The sequence below is a fragment of the Lolium perenne genome, chromosome 7 (assembly GCF_019359855.2).
Source record: "Lolium perenne isolate Kyuss_39 chromosome 7, Kyuss_2.0, whole genome shotgun sequence".
Classification (NCBI taxonomy): Eukaryota; Viridiplantae; Streptophyta; class Magnoliopsida; order Poales; family Poaceae; genus Lolium; species Lolium perenne.
Genome location: NC_067250.2, coordinates 102,608,006 through 102,635,587, shown reverse-complemented (window position 1 = coordinate 102,635,587; position 27,582 = coordinate 102,608,006). Strand labels below are relative to the sequence as shown.

General features: G+C 47.5%; 1 protein-coding gene across 1 annotated transcript; it reads left to right on the top strand.

Moving 5' to 3' along the window:
- Positions 1-24,318: 24,318 nt before the first annotated feature.
- LOC127316436 (protein LEAD-SENSITIVE 1) lies at positions 24,319-27,189 on the top strand. The gene is made up of 2 exons (XM_051346827.2): positions 24,319-24,615; positions 26,118-27,189. The coding sequence occupies exons 1-2, from the start codon at positions 24,522-24,524 to the stop codon at positions 26,873-26,875; spliced, it is 852 nt and encodes a 283-aa protein (XP_051202787.1). The 5' UTR covers positions 24,319-24,521; the 3' UTR covers positions 26,876-27,189.
- The last annotated feature ends 393 nt before the right edge of the window (positions 27,190-27,582 follow it).

The following is a 27,582-nucleotide window of genomic DNA, read 5'->3' as shown; positions in this document are numbered from 1 at the left end:
CACGTTGGCGCCGGAATCCCTGGTGTTGCGCCGCACTACACTCCTTCACCAACAACCTTCACGTGGCCTTCATCTCCTACTGGTTCGATAACCTTGGTTTCTTACTGAGGGAAACTTGCTGCTGTACGCATCACACCTTCCTCTTGGGGTTTCCAACGGACGTGTGCTTCACGCGCCATCAATAAGCTTTGAAAATTCATCATTGAAAGCTTTGTTAGTAGAGCCAAAGATAATATCATCAACATATAATTGGCAAACGAAAAGCTCCCCATTGACCCTCTTAGTAAAAAGAGTGGGATCGATTAGCCCAACATCAAACCCACGGTCTATCAACAATTCTTTATGGTGCTCGTACCAAGCTCTAGGAGCTTGTTTGAGACCATAAAGTGCTTTATCAAGCTTATAGACATGGTTAGGAGAGCTGAGATCCTCAAACCCCGGGGGTTGCTTAACATAAACCTCTTCATGCAAAGGACCATTAAGAAAAGCACTTTTCACATCCATTTGTTGTAACTTAAAGTTATGATGTGATGCATAAGCAAGAAGGATACAGATGGACTCAAGGCGAGCCACGGGAGCATAAGTTTCTCCAAAGTCAATTCCTTCAACTTGAGAGAAACCTTGAGCCACCAATCTTGCCTTGTTCCTCACAACATTTCCAAACTCATCTTGCTTGTTCTTGAAAATCCATTTAGTGCCTATAACATTGCGGCACCCCTTTGGCTTCTCTACTAAAGTCCATACTTTATTGCGCTTGAAGTTGTTGAGTTCATCGTGCATAGCTTCCAACCATTCCGAATCTTGAAGGGATTCAAATACTTTCTTGGGTTCCACTAAGGAGATATAAGCATGATGATTGCTAAAGTTAGCCAATTGCCTTCTTGTGGAAACTCTTCCTCTTACATCACTTAGGACCTTGTCATGAGTGTGTCCAAGAATTTCCAAGTTCCCATCTCTTCTTGCTAGACGACGGGCCTCGATCTCCTCCTTGGTTCTTCCTGGCCTTGGAGGTATCACTTGATCAACTTGATCATTTGGGTCCCCGTCTTGACCTTCAACTTGAGCTTCCTCAATTTCTTGAGATTTCTCAACATCATGTGCTTGATCTTGGACATTATGCGGTGAGTGACACAAATTGAATGGATCCTCATTGTAGCCATCATGAACGTTTGGTTGATCTTGTCCTTGATCTTGCACACAAGAGGGAGGGTTTTGTTCTTGTTCTTGGGTTGGTGCATCATTAGCTTCAAGAGATGGGGTTTGTTGATGTTGAGAAGATGAGGGCTCCACCGTGGTAGAGCATAGTCCTTCCCGAGACGCCACACCGTGTCCCTCAATGGGGCGGAAAAATCCCACACCCATTCTTACTATGGCATCTTGAGGTATTTCATCACCTGCACATACATCAACTTGCCCCACTTGGGAGCCATCATTTTCTTCGAACTTCACACTACAAGATTTGATGATAATCCCGGAGGATACATCAAAGACTCTATAAGTGTGAGATTCGGCACCGTAACCAACAAATATACCCTCCAAAGCTTTAGGAGCAAATTTAGATAAACGAACTCCTTTGATTTTATAGAAACACTTACACCCGAACACCTTGAAGTATGAGATATTAGGCTTGTTCCCGGTGAGTATTTCATATGGAGTCTTGTTCAAGCCCTTGCGGAGATAGAGCCGGTTAGAGGAGTGGCAAGCGGTGGAGATGGCTTCGGCCCAAAAATTATAGCGGGATTTGTACTCCGCCATCATAGACCTTGCCATATCCATAAGAGTCCGGTTCTTCCTCTCTGCAACACCATTTTGTTGAGGGGTGTATGCAGCGGAATATTGATGTCTTATCCCCTCATCAATAAGAAAATCATTGAGTGTATAGTTCTTGAACTCGGAGCCGTTGTCACTTCTTATTTCCATTATAAGGAGGTTGTGTTGGCGTTGCACCTCGGTGGCAAAGTCAATGAAGATTTGTTGAGTCTCATCTTTCCTTTTGAGAACGTAGACCCAAGTGTATCTTGAGTAGTCATCAACAATCACCAAGCAATGTTTCTTCGCACCAAGACTTGCATGAGTGGTGGGACCAAAGAGATCCACATGAAGGAGCTCCAAGATCCTCTTGGAAGAGATAATAGTCTTGCTTGGGTGCGGAGAGTCATGCATTTTGCCTTCAACACAAGCCCTAGAAACACGATCTTTGGCAAAAGATACATTTTCCATTAGTCCCACAATATGGTTCCCCTTGTGAAGACTTTGCAAAGTTCTCATGTTGACATGGGCCAAGCGGCGATGCCACAACCAACCCATATACGCCTTTCCGAATAGGCACATCGCACTTGTCGTGGTGGTCCCCGAGAAGTCCACCACATACAAGTTATGTTCGCGATACCCAACGAAAGCGACTTTTAGAGTCTTGCTCCACAAGAGGACCTGTTGCGGTCAAAACCCACCGGCGGGCAGCGACGGGCAACACAGTAGAGCCGGGAACAACCTAGGGCTTCGGCTGGCCCTGGTCCCTCCGAGCGACGGCCCGCAAAGCCTCTGGTGCACACGTCCGATGCTGATGCAAGGGCGTGCCACCTGACCTATACCTGGTCAGGAAGGTGATGGAGATGCCTCGCTTAGTTTCCTGCATGGCATACACGTAAACATTAAATACGAGCCTCGATCGGCTCTCAGGTTATCCTGTGAATCGGCTCAGGGAGCCGATCCACCCATGATTCGTACGAGGTGCACGAATATATGGTGGTCCTGCTTGATCAAGATAAAGCTAATGCGATCTACGACGATTTAGGGTTTTCACCGCATAATCGGATCATCCTACTCACGATTGGGCCTCGCGGCCACGCACGGTGATCGTAAGCCGATCCTAGGTAGGGCCTAAAAACCAACACGAGGTTGATCCCCGGAACATCCTGCCTAGGACTAGCAAACGACACCCTACGCGCCGCTGGATCCTCCAACCCTTTGTAAGGCCTAACTATTGTAGATATTAAACTAATCCTTGTAGAACAAGGAGCAACCGTAACGGATCGGATCTACTAAATAGTGATCAAGCGGGGTGCCGCCCCTACACCTAAGATAGGTGTAAGGGCGGCTAGACATGCAAGGGTTGCACTACGATAGCATGTTATACGGAGAACTATGCTAACCCTAACACATCTATGATAACTACGTTGCTCGCCATCAAAAAGGCTTCAGTACGAGCAACGCATGAACAACATGAAGCTTATGCTGCCTAGATCGCAAGATGCGATCTAGGCAGCATGATGCTTACCGGTAGAAACCCTCGAGACGAAGGAGTTGGCGATGCGCCGAGATTGATTGGTTGGTTGAACGTTGGTTGTTGTTTATTCCATAAACCCTAGATACATATTTATAGTCCAGGGGACTTTCTACCGTGGGAATAATCCCCACCGTGCACGATACAAACTCTAACTTTTAATCTAAGATACAATCTACCATAATTAAAGATACACGGGCAATCTAGCCCAAACTCTTCGTGCAAGGCCGCTTCAGAGATCTTCCACGTGTAACCTTTCAAGCCCATCTCCCTTACGGCCCACTTCCTGATTTGGCCAAAATCTGGTGATAACACATGCCCCCCTGGTTTTGGCAATGATAATTCCAAAACCACTCTGTTTTTCCTTCGAAGGGTCATGTCTTGGCAGAGCAGACCTGTTGCAGCATCCTTCATCATGATGCCCTGTCTTTTCGACTTCTCTGCAAAATTCGATAGCTTTAGCATCACCTCCTCGGAAACTGTAATAGCATTAAATTTCCACCAGATTTCCCATTATTTAACCGTGCCGATTGATTATCCCACTTCATCCCCTTCCTCTGTTCCAGCTATCGGCACCAAAAAACCCTCTTCTCCCCCAGCCATGTCGTCTTCTTCCTCCTCTTCCGTCTCTCTCCAATCCTCTTCCTCAAGCGAGTTGGTTCCAGAGCACGACCAGATGGAGGCGTACAACCGCCGGGCTCCCAAACATTGGGACAAGCAGGAGTGGGACTTCGACTTCGTGCCGGAGGGTGAGGACCTCGTCTGGTCAGATGGGACCATGCCCCTAACCGACGGGGAAGATGACCTCCGGTACCTGGTTGACGGAGCACTGGAGGCGGAGAGCGATGACGACGACCCTCCCTTCCGGGGCAAATTCACCTCCGTTACCAAAGAAAAAGAGGACGACGAAGAAGAAGACGTCTCCTCCGACCTGAAGAAGGAACAGGAGGACGACACCTCCTCCGACGAACCACCACCAAAGCGTATCCGGGGCTGGGCTTGGTCAGACGAGGACGATGATAATGACGAGGAGGAGGCCTCTGCTGAAGGTCACAGTAGCAGCAACGAAGAACTCGCCGACAGCAGCAATGGCGGCAGCTACCTCAGCGACGGCGACGACAGCAACAGCCCTTAGAGTAGGGATTTACTAGCATAGGGTTGGCAGTAGTAATCCGTTCCCTTTTGTTGAACCATCGGCTTCTCCTTGTAAGAAATTTTATTATCACTGAAAACTTCTTTTGACTTTGCCGATGTCCTGTACGCTGATTCAGCCGATTTTCCCTCATCTGACTTTGTCGACCGTTAGCCCAATCAATGTTCAAAGACTGATGGCAACGCATCGGTCTCCCACGATAATCTGCGAGACAGGTCAATTCAGTCATCCCTCCAAATTAGCTAGTCTTACCGATGATGATAGCACTGCCGATCGCAGTAAGCCGTGGGTTTAGTCTTGAGCAGGTGTCTTTACAAGGGCCCTGGAACTGTCGCTGAATCAGCTTGGATGCTAAAGCTGATACCTCTGTAGCAAAAGCACCCCTTTTCAGAACAGTTGTGATGTAGAGCCAGCCGATTCCAACCAAATTTGCTCGCCAGAGCCGAGAAACTTTCAGGCGAGTTGCCCCCCAAGCCTCACCCAAGGCGAGAATAGTGATGAATCAGCCAAACACGTTACCATTGGCTTCCAAGTTATTAATATGGAACCAGCCAATTCCAACGAAATCGGCTCTCCAAAACAAAGATATTTTAGGGCGAGCTGCCCCCCGAGCCTCAATCAAGGCGAGAATACCGGCATGGATGCACAGATCAAACAAAAAGGCTCTGACCTTAGGTAATCTGGTAATCCGAGATAGCCACCATGAAGAATCAGCCAGACTTGCCCCCATTGATCAGTTTCCTTCCACTGGGTGCCGATGTTGTAGATGAAACACCAACAGCTTAACTGACGCAAAGGGTTGACCATCTTGGCGACAATGTGAGCCCTGAGCACATAGCCGGTAGAATTTTTTTTTTTTACCGGCCGATTTTTCTAATCGGCCCATAATGTTTTACCGCGCACATGTTTACACATATTTATCTGCACATGTTCCTCTGACTGTATGCCCCCCAAGCCGAATCTGCCAGGTGACTGCAGATATCGGCTTTGTGGTTAGCCAAGGCACTGTACTTGCACGTCGGCTCCGCGAGGATTCATGCTGACTTTCATCCGCCGACGTGGCCACTACCCAGTAGATCAATGTTGAACACAAGCAGAACAAATGGTGAAGATAATTTTGGCCGATTGCTGGAATCGGCCTCCATATCGATTGAAGCGCTGACTGAAGGTTCTGTAATGCCCCTTCATAATTTTTGGGGCCGATCACAAGAATCAGCCTCGCCCCGTTTGCTCATCGGTTTGTTCTTGCTACTCGGTCAGGCTGGTGGATAAAACCAGCCCAACCTCTGACTTTATCATGTTGACGCGCTTGCTGTCGTCCACCTTGAGTGCATCGTGTAATCGTGGAGCACTAAGCTCCGTCGGAAGGACGAGCACCATGTTTGTACCAGCCGATGTTTCATCATCGGCTTTCCTTTGCTTGGGACGCCACTCCATTTTCCGTGGACGACCCTCTTCATCCAGGGTTCGCTGAACTTTCGCAGCCAGATCAGGTCGTGCCTTCCTTAGCGTATGCAAGTATAACCTTTCGGCTTCCTCCAGGCCGCGCAATCGCTGAACCCTGCGCTTTTGGGAACGGCTGAGTCCATCAGGGCACCACCTTGGACGGTGGTACCTGTCTTCTTCTTCTTCTTGTCCCTCGTCTTATGAATCCTCGAGATCTTCCCACCGAGGGGACTCAGCACGTTTGCTTTGTGGCGGGAGAGGCCCTAAGCGCTTGAACACGGACACGTTGGCTGCCTCCTTCTTCTTCTGGTTGCATTCTGGGCAATTGCCGATTGTGGGCAATCGGCTCATTCCTGAATCCCAGCAGTGTCTGAAGAAGGGGCAGTCCCAGTGCCTGTCGTTGTCGTCTTGCTCCCTTGATTTTCCTTTGGCACGACGCTCGTACTCCTCCTCATCGCGATCGTGCCGACGATGTCTTCTGGCTTCTCTAGCCATACGATCTCTTTCATCATCATCGCTGGATCGTCGGCGTTGGTCATACTGACTCACATACTTGTTGAGGAGGTGATCAGAGAGGGGTCGCTGATATCTCATGTTCTTCACTTCTCCCTCTGTGACGTAGCGCTTGCCATCATGACGGAGCCGATCGCGTGGAGCGGCCTCCTCTGTGTCCTTGCTACGAGAGCAGCTGCCCTCATCTCCATCTTTGCCAGAGTGGTGCCCAGGTCCTACCATGTTGATGCTGAACGAGGATCCTGGCTGGCAACCTTCAGGGTGAGTGCATTCCACCATGTTAACGGCGGAGAAGGGTTGGGTGTCGACCTTCATGGCGTACTGGTTGAAAATCAGACGTCCTTTTTCTATCGCCGATTGGATGTGCTGACGCCACACCCTGCAGTCGTTGGTGGCATGGGAGAGCGAGTTATGCCATTTGCAGTATGGCTTTCCGTTCAGCTCTTGTACCGTGGGGAATTTGAGACCTTCGGGAATCGTCAACTGCTTCTCCTTGAGCAGGAGGTCGAAGATTTGCTCAGTTTTGGTCACGTCAAAATCAAACCCCCTGGGTGGGCCCGGTGGCTTTACCCATTTGCAGGACACGGGGGTTCCCCCCCGAGTCCATTCAGCCACTGCTACCTCTTGATCTCCCGCAGAAACTTCGTCTTGCTCTGCCTCGACCAGGACTACTGCACGCTTGAATTTATCCTGGTACAGGTCCGGGTGGCGCTATTCATATGCCGACAGTTTCTGAACCATGTGCGCCAGTGAGGGGTAGTCTGCTTGGGAGGCCATGTCCTTGAGCGATGTTGCAAGGCCCGCTACTGCCAACTCGACTGCTTCCTTTTCGATCCACACGAACCGAATAACATCGGTTCCTAAGATTCCTGAAGCGCTGGATGTATACGTCACGCTTTCTCCACGCTTCGACGTAGTTGTGCTAGATCGGCAATGCCGGACTCGGAAGCCTCTGAGTGGTACTGCATATGGAACTGTTCTTCCAACTGCTTCCAAGTCCGGATCGAGTCTGGTGGCAACGAGGTGTACCACCCGAAAGCCGATCCCGTGAGGGACTGTGAGAAGAACCTCACGCGTAGAGAATCCGACACTGAGGCCGTTCCTAGCTGTGCCAAATATCGGCCCACGTGCTCGATGGAGCTGGAACCATCTGATCCACTGAATTTGGAGAAATCAGGGAGCCGATATTTAGGTGGTAGCGGGATCAATTCGTAGTCGTCAGGGTACGGCTTGGAATAGCCGATTGCCCTCCTTTTCGGCACCATGCCGAACTGGTCTCTCAGTATGGTGCTGATCTGATCCGTCTTGCTGGCCGGGGCAGGAGTTGAACTCTGAAGATTCGCCGGGGTGGCGTACTTAGCCAGCCATGTTTGCTTTTCCAGCTCTGAGCCAACTGCAGGAGCTGAGCTCTGGAGGTTCGTCGGGGTGGCGTACTTAGTTAGCCACGTCTGCTTCTCAAGATCTGTCGCTGACGTCCCTCCTGTTTTCCCAGAAGTCCCTGATGTTGTGGCCTGGTTTGTGAGCGCCCAGTTACCGCAATCTGGCACATACGTGCACGTGTACCCGTGAGGGATCTCCTTAGGCGCCTCATGCAAGAACTGGTAGTCGCTAGGGTCACCACCGATCTTGTAGACGATGAATGCCGGTGAAGTCGGCACTTCTGGTGCTGCCAACGCAAATGGCAGCGGTGGACGGGACTGGAGTGGCAACTCTCCTTGATGCGTCCCGAGAGCTGGTCCTGACGGCGAGTGCGGGTGCCTCATGATCTCCCTGGATCACGCGAAGAGCGACACGCTCCAACGTGTTTACCAGGTTCTCGAGTGGCGGTGTAGCGAGTGAGCCACCAAGTAGTTGATCTCCTGCCGCAGGGACACAGTGCGTTCTTCCGACGGGGCAGAGAGGTCTATCCCATCGAGTGCACCATTAGGCGAGAACCCCTTCCACCTGATGCCATGTGAATGGGTTCTGTGGAAAGAGCCGATGAGGTCGGCTTCGAGGATGACTTTGATCTCGTCATACTTCTTCTTGAGCTCGTCGGTCAGATCCTCGTACGTGACTGGAGTGCCGTCCGCCATCTCAGATGTAGATGGCGAGGTGGTTGATGTCGAAGCTTGTCCCACCGGGCGTGCCAGAATGTGTTGCGGTCAAAACCCACCGGCGGGCAGCGACGGGCAACACAGTAGAGCCGGGAACAACCTAGGGCTTCGGCTGGCCCTGGTCCCTCCGAGCGACGGCCCGCAAAGCCTCTGGTGCACACGTCCGATGCTGATGCAAGGGCGTGCCACCTGACCTATACCTGGTCAGGAAGGTGATGGAGATGCCTCGCTTAGTTTCCTGCATGGCATACACGTAAACATTAAATACGAGCCTCGATCGGCTCTCAGGTTATCCTGTGAATCGGCTCAGGGAGCCGATCCACCCATGATTCGTACGAGGTGCACGAATATATGGTGGTCCTGCTTGATCAAGATAAAGCTAATGCGATCTATGACGATTTAGGGTTTTCACCGCATAATCGGATCATCCTACTCACGATTGGGCCTCGCGGCCACGCACGGTGATCGTAAGCCGATCCTAGGTAGGGCCTAAAAACCAACACGAGGTTGATCCCCGGAACATCCTGCCTAGGACTAGCAAACGACACCCTACGCGCCGCTGGATCCTCCAACCCTTTGTAAGGCCTAACTATTGCAGATATTAAACTAATCCTTGTAGAACAAGGAGCAACCGTAACGGATCGGATCTACTAAATAGTGATCAAGCGGGGTGCCGCCCCTACACCTAAGATAGGTGTAAGGGCGGCTAGACATGCAAGGGTTGCACTACGATAGCATGTTATACGGAGAACTATGCTAACCCTAACACATCTATGATAACTACGTTGCTCGCCATCAAAAAGGCTTCAGTACGAGCAACGCATGAACAACATGAAGCTTATGCTGCCTAGATCGCAAGATGCTTACCGGTAGAAACCCTCGAGACGAAGGAGTTGGCGATGCGCCGAGATTGATTGGTTGGTTGAACGTTGGTTGTTGTTTATTCCATAAACCCTAGATACATATTTATAGTCCAGGGGACTTTCTACCGTGGGAATAATCCCCACCGTGCACGATACAAACTCTAACTTTTAATCTAAGATACAATCTACCATAATTAAAGATACACGGGCAATCTAGCCCAAACTCTTCGTGCAAGGCCGCTTCAGAGATCTTCCACGTGTAACCTTTCAAGCCCATCTCCCTTACGGCCCACTTCCTGATTTGGCCAAAATCTGGTGATAACAGGACCACAATATCATTATCAATAAAGACGGCGAAACCCATCTTGCCAAGGGCGGAAACGGAAAGTAAATTGTAACCAAGGGTTTTGACAAGCATGACATCCACAAGAGTAATGTTGTGTGCAACCACAACCTTGCCAAAACCCAATACCTCAGATGTAGAATTATCACCAAAGGAGACGGTGATATGATTTATGTTGGGCCTCAACTCCTTGACGAGGTTCTTGCCGCCGGTCATATGACTTGTACATCCACTATCAAGTACCCATTTTGAACCTCCGGCGGCAAAGTCCTACATAAGATCAATTCTTGGATTTAGGTACCCATTTCTCAATGGGTCCTCTTTTGTTAGCAACAAGGGTCTTTGGGACCCAAATAGACCAAGCAACATAACCATCATATGGGCCAATATATTTTGCATAGACATCACCATAATAATCTTTAAATAGAACATAGTGAGGGTTAGCAATTCCCGCATCATCATCATCAATGGTTTTGCCCTTAGGAGCTTCACCATTAGTGATTGCTTTCTCCTTCTCTTGTGCGGGCTTGACCTTTTTCTTGTTTGCCTTCTTTGCCTTGGCATTATAGCCAAGGCCCTCCTTCCCATTGTTTGACCTTTGCTTACTCAAAAGATCATCCAAATAAAGTTTACTTTGGGGAGAGGAGGCCTTAGCAAGTTCATCCTTCAACCTAGCATTTTCCTCAACAATATTTGCATCATCACATGAAGGGGTAGAGGTACTAGGTATGTCATATGAAGCAAGTCTAATTTGAAGTTGCTCATTAGACTTGGAGAGGAGAGAGTATTCACTCTTCAAGGCTTTGTGAGCCTTGTCTAGTTCATCTAGATCCTTCACAAGTTTCTCATGATCAACACCAAATTTGGCCTTTTCCTTTTTAAGAACTTTAGCCTTAGCCCTAGCAAGATCTCTAGCTTTAGTGAGCTTGTTAATTTTATCTTGAGGCTCTTCAAGAGTTTCTAGCCTCTCTTCAATAGAAGCTATAGATTCTTGACTTTCCTCAAGAGCATTTTTGAGAGCATGTATTTCAAGAGAGTCTTCTCTCTCTATTTGACATTTTTCTCAAAAGTATCATTTAGTTGTGCTAGACGAATCATGAGATTTTAAACATGCTTTTTAGTGTCACCTTGTAAGTTAAGAATGAACTCATCAAAATCAAGCATTTCTTGTTTCATTTTTAAACTAGCATGATCAACCCCTAGATCATTTGATATTTTAAGCATAGAGGGGTTAGGAGATGATACCTCGGAAGATTTAGCCATGAGGCAACTTTCTTCCTCCATATGAATTTATTCATTGGGGAATTCACTTGGTGATTAAGAGTTGGTGGAGAGGGAGGCAAGAGCAACCAATCCATTTGAGGTTTCATCTTCTTCATCATCAACATCATCATCTCCGGAGGTATACTCTTCTTGAGTTGATAGCACAATAGATGTGTCCAAGGTGGACCTTGCCATGAAGCAATGTGCATTCTTGATATGAGGATTCTCATTGGGGGATTCAAAGAGGGATGAAGAGGGAATATTGGTGGTGGCAATGGCGGCCACTTCCTTTGAGCTTTCTTCTTCATCACTACTACTTTCAACTTCATCGGAAGAGTATTCTTCCTTAGTCACTAGCACAATTCTTGATGGCCTCTTGCCCTTCTTACTCTTGTTGTAGAATTTCTCGTTTGGGGCCTTTGAATCTTTGCTCTTGTCCTTGGGAATGAGCCTTCCACCACGAGTTTCCCTATGCTCTTAGGGGCATTGGGCGATGAAATGGTTCTTGTCACCACAATTGTAGCATGTTCTTGTTTTTGGGCCCGAGCTCTTGAACCCACTTGAGTTGTTTCTCTTGATGTTGTCTTCCTTGGCCTTGGATGGATCAACCCAAAAGGATTTTGCATGGAATGCCATGTGATCATTGTAGTGGAGTTTCAAGTCTTCCGAATAGGACATACTCCAAGATGTCCTATATGGTTCTTGAGGGTTCACTTCTTCCACGGAATTGACCGTTAAGGCAAGATTGGTCCCTCTTGACATTCCAATGGCACGATTGCGAGAATCATGAGAGTTTTGCTCGAGCACCTTGAGAGCTTGCAACTCGTGCACCGCTTGTTGAGAAGTGAGAGAGGAAAAGCATTCTCTCCCAACAAGAGTCTTGACATCAATGGGTTCAAACGACATCATGCAATCAATATACTTATCTTTGATCCAAGAGTCATCAATGTGTTTGGCACCCACATTCCGGAAAGCATCAGCAACGGTGATCAATCTTCTATACATGACGTCATGATCTTCATCCGGCAGCCTCATGAATCCTTCGGCTTGATTCCGAAGGGCATTATACTTGTTCCTTCTCATGCTATCACTTCCCATGAAACTAGCGGCCAAACCATCCCAAGCTTCCTTGGCGGTGGAGAAATTCCGAACACGAGACAAGTCCTTTGTCCCCACACTAGTTTGAATCATGTGCAAGGCAATGTCATTGAGTTGATTATCAACCGCTTCTCTTCTAGTCAACTTGTCGGGGTTGTAAGGCTTGAAGCCTTCCATGATGATTCTCCAAAGTTCATTGGAGGCACTGCGAACATGAGAGCGAAACTCAAATTGCCATGTATCGAAATCTTTATCATTAAACTTAGGTGGGTCGCCCCGAATGCTTATATGAGGATGGGGAGCCGGGATATCGGGAGAGAGGAAAGGCGGAGCCACTTGATTGTAGCTAACACCTCCACTAGTTCCCCTAGGAGAAGCAACGGGGGTTTTAATAGTGTTTAAGTTATCACCATTCAAGGGAGTGGTAGAGGAGGGTAATGCCGACGCATCTCCCTCTTCTAACTCACCCTTGTCCTTTACCTCTAAGGTGGGGATGACGGGGGGAGCCGCGGTAAAGCGGTCGGAAAACATTTTCATCAAGCTTTCCATTTGGGTTTCCATGGCGGATCTCAAGGATGCTTCCATCGACTTGAGATCATCCATGGAGACCGGCTTTGCGGCCCCTTCTGAAGGTGCGTCATCCGGCATACTCTTAGGCGGTTAAGCCCGAAATAAGAGCCGAGGCTCTGATACCAATTGGAAGGATCGTATGCCGCACTTAGAGGGGGGGGTGAATAGGCGCTAACCAATTTTTAGTTCTTTTTCAATTTAGGATTGACACAAAGGTAAATCCTCTATATATGCAACTATGTGAATTTACCTATATGACAAGGTCAACGACTAAGTAAGATATGGCTACGCAATATATAGAGGAGATAAAAGATAGAGGTAACCGAGAGTGGAGCACATGGAGACACAGAGTTGATTCCCGTAGTTCCCTTTCTTTGCAAGAAGGTACGTCTACGTTCGGAGGAGTGTGGTCGCTACGAAAGCCAGACCAACGCCACAAAGGCTTCACTCAGGTCTCCTGTGAGCAACGCCACAAAGGCCTAGCCCACTTTCACTAAGGGATTTCCTCGAGGCGGAAACCGGGCCTTTACAAAGTTCTTGGGGCACACATCCACAACCAAATTGGAAGCTCCCAAATCTGTAACAACACAACAACAAGAACAATATCAAGTACAAATAACTAGGGTTTCTCAAAAGAGGAACACTAGCAAAGGGCCCTCAAGCATATGAGGGGGAAATGCAAATCGCTTCGGTGAAGATATAGATCGGGGTCTTCTCCTTCGAATCTCCAAAGATCAAGAGCTTTGGTTGGATGGAGGAGGAGATCTTGTGATTCTTGTGTTTCTTGAGGTGGCTTGAGTTGGCTCTAATGGGGATGAACTTATGAAATGATTGAGCAGGTTGGAAGGAGGAAGAAGGGGGTATAAATACCCCTCTCAAAATCCAGCCGTTGGAAGTCTTCGAGGGCCGGATTATCCGGTGTAAGTGAAGGCCGGATAATCCCCCTGAAGGAGATATGCCCTAGAGGCAATAATAAAGTGGTTATTATTTATATCTTTATGTTTATGATAAATGTTTATATATCATGCTATAATTGTATTAACCGAAACATTAGTACATGTGTGATATGTAGACAAACAAGAAGTCCCTAGTATGCCTCTTGAACTAGCTTGTTGATTAATGGATGATTAGTTTCATAATCATGAACATTGGATGTTATTAATAACAAGGTTATGTCATTGTATGAATGATGTAATGGACACACCCAATTAAGCGTAGCATAAGATCTCGTCATTAAGTTATTTGCTATAAGCTTTCAATACATAGTTACCTAGTCCTTATGACCATGAGATCATGTAAATCACTTATACCGGAAAGGTACTTTGATTACACCAAACACCACTGCGTAAATGGGTGGTTATAAAGGTGGGATTAAGTATCCGGAAAGTATGAGTTGAGGCATATGGATCAACAGTGGGATTTGTCCATCCCGATGACGGATAGATATACTCTGGGCCCTCTCGGTGGAATGTCGTCTAATGTCTTGCAAGCATATGAATGAGTTCATAAGAGACCACATACCACGGTACGAGTAAAGAGTACTTGTCAGGAGACGAGGTTGAACAAGGTATAGAGTGATACCGAAGATCAAACCTCGGACAAGTAAAATATCGCGAGACAAAGGGAATTGGTATTGTATGTGAATGGTTCATTCGATCACTAAAGTCATCGTTGAATATGTGGGAGCCATTATGGATCTCCAGATCCCGCTATTGGTTATTGGTCGGAGTGAGTACTCAACCATGTCCGCATAGTTCACGAACCGTAGGGTGACACACTTAAAGTTGGATGTTGAAATGGTAGTACTTGAATATGGAATGGAGTTCGAATATTTGTTCGGAGTCCCGGATGAGATCCCGGACATCACGAGGAGTTCCGGAATGGTACGGAGAATAAGATTCATATATAGGATGTCATTTTATGTGAATTAAAATGTCGCGGAAGGTTCTATGGAAGGTTCTAGAAGGTTCTAGAAAAGTCCGGAAGAAACCACCAAGGAAGGTGGAGTCCACATGGGACTCCACCTCCATGGCCGGCCAACCCTAGTGGGGAGGAGTCCCAAGTGGACTCCCCTTAGGGGGCCGGCCACCCCCACATGGGAGGTGGAACTCCCACCTTTGGTGGGAGTCCTAGTTGGGCTAGGTTTCCCCCTCTTATGGAAGGTTTTTGGTTCGGGTCTTATTCGAAGACTTGGACGCCAACACTTGGGGATCCACCTATATAATGAGGGGCCAAGGGAGGGGGCCGGCCACCCCAAGACCACAAGCTGGCCGCCCCCCTTGAAGTGGCCGGCCACCCCCTCCCAAACCCTAGCCGCCCCCTTCTCCTCCATATCTCCCGCGTAGCTTAGCGAAGCTCCGCCGGACTTCTCCACCGCCACCGACACCACGCCGTCGTGCTGTCGGATTCAAGAGGAGCTACTACTTCCGCTGCCCGCTGGAACGGGAGGTGGACGTCGTCTTCATCAACAACCGAACGTGTGACCGAGTACGGAGGTGCTGCCCGTTCGTGGCGCCAGAACCGATCGTGATCAAGATCTTCTACGCGCTTTTGCAAGCGGCAAGTGAACGTCTACCGCAGCAACAAGAGCCTCATCTTGTAGGCTTTGGAATCTCTTCAAGGGTGAGACTCGATAATCCCCTCGTTGCTACCGTCTTCTAGATTGCATCTTGGCTTGGATTTCGTGTTCGCGGTAGGAAATTTTTTGTTTTCTATGCAACGTTATCCTACAGTGGTATCGCAGCCGTGTCTATGCATAGATGGTTGCACGAGTAGAACACAATGGTTTGTGGGCGTTGATGCTCTTGTTATCTTTAGTTTGAGTACTTTGCATCTTTGTGGCATAGTGGGATGAAGCGGCTCGGACTAATTTTACATGACCGCGTTCATGAGACTTGTTCCTCGTTCGACATGCAACTTGTATTGCATAAGAGGCTTTGCGGGTGTCTGTCTCTCCTACTATAGTGAAGATTCAATTTACTCTTCTATTGAAAACATTAGTATCAACGTTGTGGTTCATGTTCGTAGGTAGATTAGATCTCTCTCGAAAACCTAAACCACGTAAAATATGCAAACCAAATTAGAGACGTCTAACTTGTTTTTGCAGGGTTTGGTGATGTGATATGGCCATAATGTGATGATGAATATGTATGAGATGATCATTATTGTATTGTGGCAACCGGCAGGAGCCTTATGGTTGTCTTTAAATTTCATGTTGAGTAGTATTTCAAAGTAGTTGTAATAGTTGCTACATGGAGGACAATCATGAAGATGGCGCCATTGACCTTGACGCTACGCCGACGATGATGGAGATCATGCCCGAAGATGATGGAGATCATGTCCGTGCTTTGGAGATGAAGATCAAAGGCGCAAAGACAAAAGGGCCATATCATATCACATATGAACTGCATGTGATGTTAATCCTTTTATGCATCTTATTTTGCTTAGATCGCGACGGTAGCATTATAAGATGATCCCTCACTAAAATCTCAAGATGATAAAGTGTTCATCCTTAGTAGCACCGTTACCAAGTCTTGTCGTTTCGAAGCATCTCGTGATGATCGGGTGTGATAGATTCAATAAGTACATACAACGGGTGCAAGACAGTTTTGCACATGCGGATACTAAGGTGGCCTTGACGAGCCTAGCATGTACAGACATGGTCTCGGAACACGTGATACCGAAAGGTAGAGCATGAATCATATGGTTGATATGATGAACACTTTGAGTGTTCGCCATTGAAATCACACTTTTTCTCGTGATGATCGGGTTTAGGTGCGGTGGATTTGGTTCGTGTGATCACTAAGACAATGCGAGGGATATTGTTTTGAGTGGGAGTTCACCTAGATTTTTAATTATGTTGAATTAAAATTTGAACTCAATTTGTCATAAACTTAGTCTAAACTATTGCAAATATATGTTGTAGAGATGGCGTCCTCAATCAATTTTAATCAGTTCCTAGAGAAAGAGAAACTTAAGAGCAACGGTAGCAACTTCACCGACTGGTTCCGTCATGTGAGGATCTTCCTCTCTGGCGGAAATCTGCAATTTGTGCTTGATGCACCGCTAGGTGACCCTCCTACAGAAGATGAAACCGATGAAGTAAAAGCTGTTTACGCGACTCGGAAAACTCGGTACTCTCAAGTTCAGTGTGCCATCCTGTGCAGTCTGGAATCCGATCTTCAAAAACGTTTTGAGCACCACGATCCTCATGAGTTGATGAATGAGCTGAAAGCTATATTCGAGACTCATGCGGCCGTGGAATGCTATGAAGCATCGAAACATTTCTTCAGCTGCATGATGGAAGAAGGCAGCTCCGTTAGTGAGCACATGCTCGCCATGACCGGGCATGCGAAGAAACTCAGTGACTTGGGAATAGTGATTCCTAACGAGTCGGGATTAATCGTGTCCTTCAATCACCGCCACCAAGTTACAAGAACTTCGTGATGAACTACAATATGCGAGAACATGAACAAGGAGTTACCTGAACTCTTTGGCATGCTAAAAGCTGAGATTGAGATCAAGAAAGAGCACCAAGTGTTGATGGTCAACAAGACCACCGGTTTCAGAAACAGGGCAAGTCTAAGTGAAAATTCAAGAAGGGTGGCAAGAAAGCTGCCACGCCTCCTATGAAACCTAAGAACGGCCCTAAGCCTGATGCTGAGTGCTATTACTGCAAGGAGAAGGGACACTGGAAGCGTAATTGCTCCAAGTATCTGGTTGATCTGAAGAGCGGCCTTGTCAAGAAGAAGAAAGAAGGTATATTTGATATACATGTTATAGATGTTTATCTCACTGGTTCTCGTTCTAGTACCTGGGTATTTGATACTGGTTCGGTTGCTCATATCTGTAACTCGAAACAGGAACTAAAGAATAAACGAAGACTACTGAAAGATGAAGTGACGATGCGCGTTGGAAATGGATCCAAAGTCGATGTGATCGCTGTCGGCACACTTCCTCTACATCTACCTTCGGGATTAGTTTTAAGCCTAAATAATTGTTATTTTGTACCTGCGTTGAGCATGAACATTATATCTGGATCTTGTTTAATGCAAGACGGTTATTCATTCAAGTCTGAGAATAATGGTTGTTCTATTTTTATGAATAATATCTTTTATGGTCGAGCACCACAAAAGAATGGCTTATTTCTGTTAGATCTCGATAGTAGTGATACGCATATACATAACATTGATGCTAAGCGAATTAAATTGAATGATAATTCTACTTATATGTGGCACTGTCGTCTTGGTCATATTGGAGTGAAACGCATGAAGAAACTCCATACTGATGGATTACTTGAATCACTTGATTTTGAGTCACTTGATAGATGCGAAGCATGTCTAATGGGTAAAATGACAAAGACTCCATTTTCAGTATGATGGAGCGAGCTCTTGACTTATTGGAAATCATACATACCGATGTATGTGGACCAATGAGCGTAGCATCGCGCGGTGGTTATCATTATGTTCTAACCTTCACAGATGATCTGAGTAGATATGGGTATATCTATTTCATGAAACATAAATCCGAAACTTTCGAGAAGTTTAAGGAATTTCAAAGTGAAGTAGAAAATCAACGTAACAAGAAGATTAAATTTCTACGATCTGATCGTGGAGGTGAATATCTGAGTTATGAGTTTGGCATGCATTTAAAGAAATGCGGAATACTTTCACAATTGACACCGCCGGGAACACCTCAACGTAACGGTGTGTCCGAACGTCGTAATCGAACTCTCTTAGATATGGTTCGTAGTATGATGTTTCTTACTGATTTGCCGTTATCATTTTGGAGTTATGCATTAGAGACAGCCGCATTCACTTTAAATAGAGCACCATCAAAATCCGTAGAAACGACACCGTATGAATTATGGTTTAATAAGAAACCTAAGTATCGTTCTGAAAGTTTGGGGTTGCGAAGCCTATGTAAAGAAGTTACAACCGGACAAGCTAGAACCCAAAGCGGAGAAATGCGTCTTCATAGGATACCCTAAGGAAACTATAGGGTACACTTTCTATCACAGATCCGAAGGCAAAATCTTTGTTGCTAAGAACGGAACCTTTCTTGAGAAAGAATTTCTCACTAAAGAAGTGATTGGAAGAAAAGTAGAACTCGATGAGATTGATGAATCTATACTCGTTGATCAGAGTAGCGCGATCGGAAGTTGTACCTGTACGCCTACACCTGCAGCAAGAGGAAGCTAATGATAATGATCATGAAACTTCGAACGAGGAAACTACTGAACCTTGCAGATCGACAAGGGAACGTGCCACTCCTGATTGGTATGATCCTTGTCTAAATGTCATGATTGTGGATAACAATGATGAGGACCCTGCGACATATGAAGAAGCGATGATGAGCCCAGATTCCAACAAATGGCAAGAAGCCATGAAATCCGAAATGGGATCCATGTATGATAACAAAGTATGGACTTTGGTAGACTTACCTGATAGCCGAAAGGCTGTCGAGAATAAATGGATCTTCAAGAGAAAAACAGATGCTGATGGTAATATTACTGTCTATAAAGCTCGACTTGTCGCAAAGGGTTTCCGACAAATTCAAGGAGTTGACTATGATGAGACTTTCTCACCTGTAGCGAAGCTAAAATCTGTGAGGATTTTGTTAGCAATAGCTGCATTTTTCGATTATGAGATTTGGCAGATGGATGTCAAAACGGCGTTCCTTAATGGAGACATTGAGGAAGAGTTGTATATGGTACAACCCAAAGGTTTTGTCGATCCTAAAAATGCTGACAAAGTATGCAAACTTCAGCGTTCAATCTAGCAAGCATCAAGAAGTTGGAACCGACGTTTTGATAAGGTGATCAAAGACTTCGGGTTTATACAGTGTCATGGAGAGGCCTGTATTTACAAGAAAGTGAGTGGGAGCTCTGTAGCATTCCTGATATTATATGTAGATGACATATTATTGATCGGGAATGATATAGAACTATTAAGCAGTGTTAAAGGTTATTTGAATAATAGTTTTTCAATGAAAGACCTTGGTGAAGCATCGTATATATTAGGCATCAAGATTTATAGAGATAGATCAAGACGCCTAATAGGGCTATCACAGAGTACATATCTGGACAAGATTCTAAAGAAGTTTAGAATGGACGAAAGTAAGAAAGGGTTCTTACCTATGTTACCAGGCAAGGTATTGAGTAAGACTCAAGGACTGGCTACGGCAGAAGAAAGAGAAAGGATGAGTAATATCCCCTATGCCTCGGCAGTAGGATCTATCATGTATGCCATGCTATGTACTAGACCGGATATAGCACATGCTGTTAGTTTGACTAGCAGATATCAAAGTGATCCAGGAATGGAACACTGGACAGCGGTCAAGAATATCCTGAAGTACTTAAAAAGAACTAAGGATATGTTTCTTTGTTATGGAGGTGACCAAGAGCTCGTTGTAAACGGTTACACCGATGCAAGTTGGAACACTGATCCTGATGACTCTAAGTCACAATCTGGGTACGTTTTTATATTGAATGGTGCTGCGATGGTGGGCAAGCTTGAAGCGATTGCACGGTGGCGAAGTCTTCAACGAGAATCGAGTACATAGCGGCCAGAGGCTTCATCGAAGCGGTATGGATGAAGAGGTTCATTGTAGAGCTCGGTGTGGTTCCTAGTGCATTGGACCCATTAATCATTCTTTGTGATAACATGGGTGCCATCGCCAATGCACAAGAGCCAAGGTCACACAAGAGGCTAAAGCATATCAAGCTGCGTTACCACTCGATTCGCGAGTACATCGAAGATGGAGAAGTAAAGATTTGCAAAGTACACACTGATCTGAATGTAGCAGATCCGTTGACTAAAGCTCTCCCTAGGGCAAAGCATGACCAACACCGAGAATGCCATGGGTGTTAGGTATATTACAATGTAATCTAGATTATTGACTCTAGTGCAAGTGGGAAGGAAGGAGATATGCCCTAGAGGCAATAATAAAGTGGTTATTATTTATATCTTTATGTTTATGATAAATGTTTATATATCATGCTATAATTGTATTAACCTAAACATTAGTACATGTGTGATATGTAGACAAACAAGAAGTCCCTAGTATGCCTCTTAAACTAGCTTGTTGATTAATGGATGATTAGTTTCATAATCATGAACATTGGATGTTATTAATAACAAGGTTATGTCATTGTATGAATGATGTAATGGACACACCCAATTAAGCGTAGCATAAGATCTCGTCATTAAGTTATTTGCTATAAGCTTTCAATACATAGTTACCTAGTCCTTATGACCATGAGATCATGTAAATCACTTATACCGGAAAGGTACTTTGATTACACCAAACACCACTGCGTAAATGGGTGGTTATAAAGGTGGGATTAAGTATCCGGAAAGTATGAGTTGAGGCATATGGATCAACAGTGGGATTTGTCCATCCCGATGACGGATAGATATACTCTGGGCCCTCTCGGTGGAATGTCGTCTAATGTCTTGCAAGCATATGAATGAGTTCATAAGAGACCACATACCACGGTACGAGTAAAGAGTACTTGTCAGGAGACGAGGTTGAACAAGGTATAGAGTGATACCGAAGATCAAACCTCGGACAAGTAAAATATCGCGAGACAAAGGGAATTGGTATTATATGTGAATGGTTCATTCGATCACTAAAGTCATCGTTGAATATGTGGGAGCCATTATGGATCTCCAGATCCCGCTATTGGTTATTGGTTGGAGTGAGTACTCAACCATGTCCGCATAGTTCACGAACCGTAGGGTGACACACTTAAAGTTGGATGTTGAAATGGTAGTACTTGAATATGGAATGGAGTTCGAATATTTGTTCGGAGTCCCGGATGAGATCCCGGACATCACGAGGAGTTCCGGAATGGTACGGAGAATAATATTCATATATAGGATGTCATTTTATGTGAATTAAAATGTCGCGGAAGGTTCTATGGAAGGTTCTAGAAGGTTCTAGAAAAGTCCGGAAGAAACCACCAAGGAAGGTGGAGTCCACATGGGACTCCACCTCCATGGCCGGCCAACCCTAGTGGGGGAGGAGTCCCAAGTGGACTCCCCCTTAGGGGGCCGACCACCCCCCCACATGGGAGGTGGAACTCCCACCTTTGGTGGGAGTCCTAGTTGGGCTAGGTTTCCCCCTCTTATGGAAGGTTTTTGTTTCGGGTCTTATTCGAAGACTTGGACACCAACACTTGGGGATCCACCTATATAATGAGGGGCCAAGGGAGGGGGCCGGCCACCCCAAGACCACAAGCTGGCCGCCCCCCTTGAAGTGGCCGGCCACCCCCTCCCAAACCCTAGCCGCCCCCTTCTCCTCCATATCTCCCGCATAGCTTAGCGAAGCTCCGCCGGACTTCTCCACCGCGACCGACACCACGCCGTCGTGCTGTCGGATTCAAGAGGAGCTACTACTTCCGCTGCCCGCTGGAACGGGAGGTGGACGTCGTCTTCATCAACAACCGAACGTGTGACCGAGTACGGAGGTGCTGCCCGTTAGTGGCGCCGAAACCGATCGTGATCAAGATCTTCTACGCGCTTTTGCAAGCGGCAAGTGAACGTCTACCGCAGCAACAAGAGCCTCATCTTGTAGGCTTTGGAATCTCTTCAAGGGTGAGACTCGATAATCCCCTCGTTGCTACCATCTTCTAGATTGCATCTTGGCTTGGATTTCGTGTTCGCGGTAGGAAATTTTTTGTTTTCTATGCAACGTTATCCTACACCCCCCCCCCCCGGAAAATCCGGCCTTGGGGAATTTCCGGACAAAAGTCCGGCCCCCTATCCAGTGAGCTCGGCCGAAAAGTCCTTAGCCGATTTTGGCCCCCGGACATTTTGCAAATATCCGACCCGGATTATCCGGCCTGGAGAAAAACCTTCTGCTTCTTTTTGTCTCATTTTTCCACACAAGACACCCATATACATGTATATATATATTCTCTGCACCACTTTATCAAACATAAGTGTATCACATATATTGACATCAAACAATCCAAAACATAATGTGAGAGATGTTCTTTCAACGTTGCAAAAGCTAATTGGCCTGAATTGAGTGATCAAATCTGGTTCATTTACTTTTGGAATGAACACAATCGCCGTATCATTCCATCCAGGGGGAATTACCCCTGACTGTAGCGCCTCCAACACCTCTTTTGTTATGGACTCTCCAATGAATGACCAAAACTTTTTGAAGAATATAGCATGCATGCCATCTGTTCCCGGCGCCTTGAAATCTCCTATGGTGAATAAAGCCTTCTTTACTTCCTCTCGTGTAAATGGAGCAATTAATTTATCATTCATCTCCGAAGTAATCATCGGTTTTACTTTCTGTAATAGCTCATGGTCCGTCTCCTCTACCTCTGTCGAAAAGAGCCTAGAAAAATAATTAGTAATGACTGGTTTGATATGATTGTTCCCTTCCCTCCAATTACCATCTGGCCCCTTTAATTTTACAATCATATTCCTCTTCTTCCTCATTTTCGCGTAATTATGAAAGAAAGTTGAGTTCTTGTCTCCATGAGTTAGCCAATTGGCTCGGCTTCTTTGCATTTTATACATTTCCTCTTGCTCTAACACCCTTTCTATCTCCTCGGTAATTTTCTCTTATTTACGTAAATTTTCCTGTGACATATATCCTTTTAAGACCTCCTCCAACCGCCTCGACAGCGATCGTAGTTTTGCTCGCGGTTTCTGCATGACCGAGTTGTCCCACGCGTGATGCAACTATTTTTGCAACGTCGCCATGGTTCTCTTCGGACATGTACAATGGTTATATCTTAACGATGCCACGTAGGATAATTGATGACATGGAGGAAAGAGAAACATGAAAAAAGACTTTGTCTTCTCTTAGGCTGGTGCCAACGCGGGCGTTAGAGCGGGCGGTACCGCCCGCCCAGAGGCGAGAGCGGGGCGATAGTGAGGCGAGACGGTAGCGGCGGGCGGTGGTTCCACCGCCCGGCGGTAGGAGGCGGTACCGCCCGCCTATAGCCCGCGTTGGAGGCGAGAGCGGGGCGAGAGGGAGGCGATAGCGGTGCTAGTGGGGGCGGTAGGGAGACGGTAGGGAGGAGAGAGGAAGTGAGAGCTGGCACTATAGCCCGTGCACTGGCACCGTGGGGTGAGAGTGGGGTGAGAGTGAGGGTAAAAGCTGACGTGGCGAGGCTATAGTGGGGTGATGCATTGGCACTAGCCTTAGCTAAGAGATGATCTCTTAGCACAATCTCTCTCACCACATATTTAGGAATGTCTCATTACTAAAGATAAGACTAAAAAATAACCCATTGTATATCTTATTTTATTGTTATATCTAGACTAAGTGGCGGGGTTAAGAGAAGACAACTTTATCAACCATTATACGTGCCCTTCCAGGCCCGCTTCCCATGCTGCTCGGACAACCTCCCCGAAGTTAGAATCAGAAATTGTTTCGCCAAAGGGTCACACAAGAAATTAGCTTCGCGTATGGGTTAGATTTGTCAGAAAAAAAAAGCAATCACCTAAACAGCGTTTCTTTGTCCTGGAACCAGAGGATTCGCGTAACGTGGCGAGTTATATGCGATGGACGAAACAGCCGATTAAAAAACCGGCGTACCACCGTGCAGCAGTGGAGTAAAAAGAAGGGCACGCAGGACAGCGCCCCCACATTCCGAGATCGTGCACGAATCCCGAGGGCTGCACCCCGGATCTCACACACATGCCGACGCCCAGCCTCGCGCGTCAAGATAACCAGCGGCCTAATCCCGCGATTCGCACTTCACCTCTCCCTCCTGCTCCAGCCCGGCCAGTAGCCACCGGGTGAGAGTGAGAGTGTGAGACGAGAGCTAGCTAGCTTCTTCCCGCATCACTCAGACCACCAACTCCCCACGCCGGCGGGCGGCTGCGGAGGCAGCACCAGCCGAATTCCGGCGCTCACAAGGATGGGGCTGCTGTCGCACCGGGTGGAGCGGTCGGAGCTGAAGCCCGGCGACCACATCTACACATGGCGCGCCGCCTACTCCTACTCCCACCACGGTACGCCACACCCACATCGTCACCGCCGATATCTCTCGCCGACAGCCATAGGTGCGAATTGCGCGCGTTTGCACGTCCGTCGCGGACGTCGTTCTTCGCCGCCGCATTTCGGGTTTTCGGCAACGTGGGTGGTTGTTCGCCGGTGAATGCAAGGACTGTTGCTTCGAGATCGGCCGTCTCTTTCCCCCCCTTCTCTGTTCTGTTCGTGCTCTGCGCCTCTGCTTCCGCCTCTTCTTGCTTCGGCTCCCTCTCGACAATTTTCCTGCTCATGCCGCGAGCAGAATCTTGGCAGTTGATTACGCTGTGCTGAAGGCGATAGCTTGACCGTATTGTACACCCAGTGTCCTCGTCGGCTTCCCTAATAGCCGACGCGTATTTCTGACGGTACGCTCTCGGGTCCACCCGTTTTTGCCGTATATCCATAATTGCCCTATTTGCCGTATATCCATAATTGCCATCGCTGGCAGCGTAGCCGTATTATTCAGGTCCCAAAATTGATTGGCAGCTGTACCAGTAGCTAGTATACTCGCAGTGATCATCCCAAGCACTCTACTACTCCTAGCTATGCATGATACATCTTCAGATGGATCTTACTTCTGTTGTTGGTTGAGTAACTTGCAACACGAGTTGGCTGAAAAAACGATATAGCCACTTGAAACTATCAAACTGGTACCAGTATAGTTTACGCCAGGCTCGAAGAGAATTTGCCGATCCAAATGCCCTCGATATAGCATGCTCAAGAAATTAAACTAATGCTACTACTACCTCACAAGTTTCAGAACCCTCTTTTTTTTTATTGCAACTCGCTCAGAAATCATAATCAACTGTTACCTACACTAACTGCTACACATACGCAAGTACAGTAGTCGGTGCTCAAGTGTCGGTCTGTAAAAGACAAGGTCACCACGGAATCCTTGGTTAACATCCGTCGGGTTAGTTACTCGTGGCCAAAGTGGCCATCTTTTCACTTTGATGCCTTAATGCAACTTCTTCTTCTCCTTCTTCTTCCAGCTAGCTGCTTCCTTACCATATGGCTCTTTTACTTTGCATCTCTTTCCATTTTTCTTCTTCTTTCACCGGCCGTAATTTGATCCACACCTGGAAGCATAAAGGGCTCTTATTCGTGGTGTCTCTATGCGCTGGCTACATGCATGGACATCACGGTACTTTTTCCCTTGCATTTGCAGGCATAGATCCCTGCCATTATGGACGTCTCCGTACGTGGACATTCGATCATTACAGATGTAGGGACGAAGGACGTGCATGGGGTCACTCTGCACATGACCAAACCTGCATCCAAAAGATGACATGTTTCTGACCAATGTTTATGTCTAGTACAGTCCAATTAACTACCCAGGAAGATAAGAAAAAAAAATCTTGGAAACATTTTGTATACTGCTGGTGACATTAGTGATCACTACTGAATTTGTTCTCGAGTTGAATGGATCATGTTCTCAAATCTCAAGACTCAAGCGACGCAATTCTCTGGCTGAGTTCTTCAGGTATTTACGTGGGTGGTAGCAAGGTGGTCCACTTCACAACGAAGAAAGAGGCGGGAACGGCCGGCCTGGACTCAGCCGTGGCCATGTCCAGCCTCATCTCCGGCGGTTCCCCGGAGTGCCCGACCTTCCCGGACTGCGGCTTCCAGCTCCCGGAAAGCGGCGTCATCCTCACCTGCCTCGACTGCTTCCTCCGCGACGGCTCCCTCCACGGCTTCGAGTACGGCGTGCCACCCGCCGTCTTCCTCGCCAAGCTCCGCGGCGGCACCTGCACCACCGCCGGGTCCGACCCGCCGGACGCCGTGGTGCATCGGGCAATGTACCTCCTCCAGAACGGGTTCGGCAGCTACGACGTGTTCGAGAACAACTGCGAGGACTTCGCGCTCTACTGCAAGACCGGGCTGATCCTGCCATCCGAGGCGGGCATCGGGAGGAGCGGTCAGGCGGCCTCCGCCGTCGGCGTGCCGCTGGCGGCGCTCTTCTCGACCCCGTTCAGGCTCATGTCAGGCGGCCCGCTGGGCATGTTCGCCGTCACGGCGGGGATGTACTGCGCCGGCAGGTACATCACCGACATCGGCGTGAGGAAGGATGTTGTGAAGATCGAGGTGGAGAAACTGTCGGCGCATCTCGGCTGGCGCCGCGCCAAGGCCGAGGAAGAGTCGGTGAAGAAACAGCAGCAGCCCGGTAAAGTTGTGGTGACGAGGCTGCTGCCGTTGAAGAGGAAACGTGGCTGTGATTTACAATTGCAGCCTGTGAAATGATCAGGAGCTACTAGCGGCTATTGTGCTCCTTTGAGTTTGGTCCGTGTCGATAGTTTGGAGTTTCTACTTTGCAGAAATAAGCCAATAAGGCCAAATAGTATAGTATATAGATATCCAAGGGTGAAGTGTGCTTTGATATAGTTAAGAAATTTTACTTTTTGCATCATCACCTCATATTGTCAATGAGTTTGCATAGTTGGACGACCATGTTATAGTTGGTTAGGTTCACATATATTGTCTGCATTTGCTCTGTGAATTGTCATACATCAAATTTTCAATAAATTGTCTTTATAATAAAGGCTTTTGACTTTGTATTTCATCTTTTTGTCACTCTCTTCTACTATCTTCGCCAATTAGCTTACCAATGAATTAGCCTGGACTGGCCGCCTCCTCCTCCTAACCTAGCCGCCGCCTCCTCCTCTCCCGCCCCCTCCCGGGCGGCGGCGGAGGATCTACCCGCCCCGCTCCGAGCAGCCTCCCCCGGACCGCCGCACCTCGGCGTCGCTGCTGCCGGCCTCAGCCCTGGCCCCGGCCCTGGCCTTGGCCCCAGCTTCGGCCCCGGCCCCGGCCCGGCCACGTCTGCGGTGGCGGCGCCCCTTCCGTCGAACGACGAGGGGGAGGAGAGGGTTTCCACGGTGGCATTCCATGGGAGGCGATGAAGCGCCGGTGGAGGAAGCCAGGCGGCACGGCTACTTGGCCGGGGCCTG

Excerpts from the sequence above, each read along its gene's own strand:
- LOC127316436 (XM_051346827.2), top strand. The coding sequence starts at position 24,522 with ATGGGGCTGCTGTCGCACCGGGTGGAGCGGTCGGAGCTGAAGCCCGGC. Across the intron at positions 24,616-26,117 it reads CTACTCCTACTCCCACCACG|GTATTTACGTGGGTGGTAGC; the intron begins GTACGCCACACC and ends TGAGTTCTTCAG.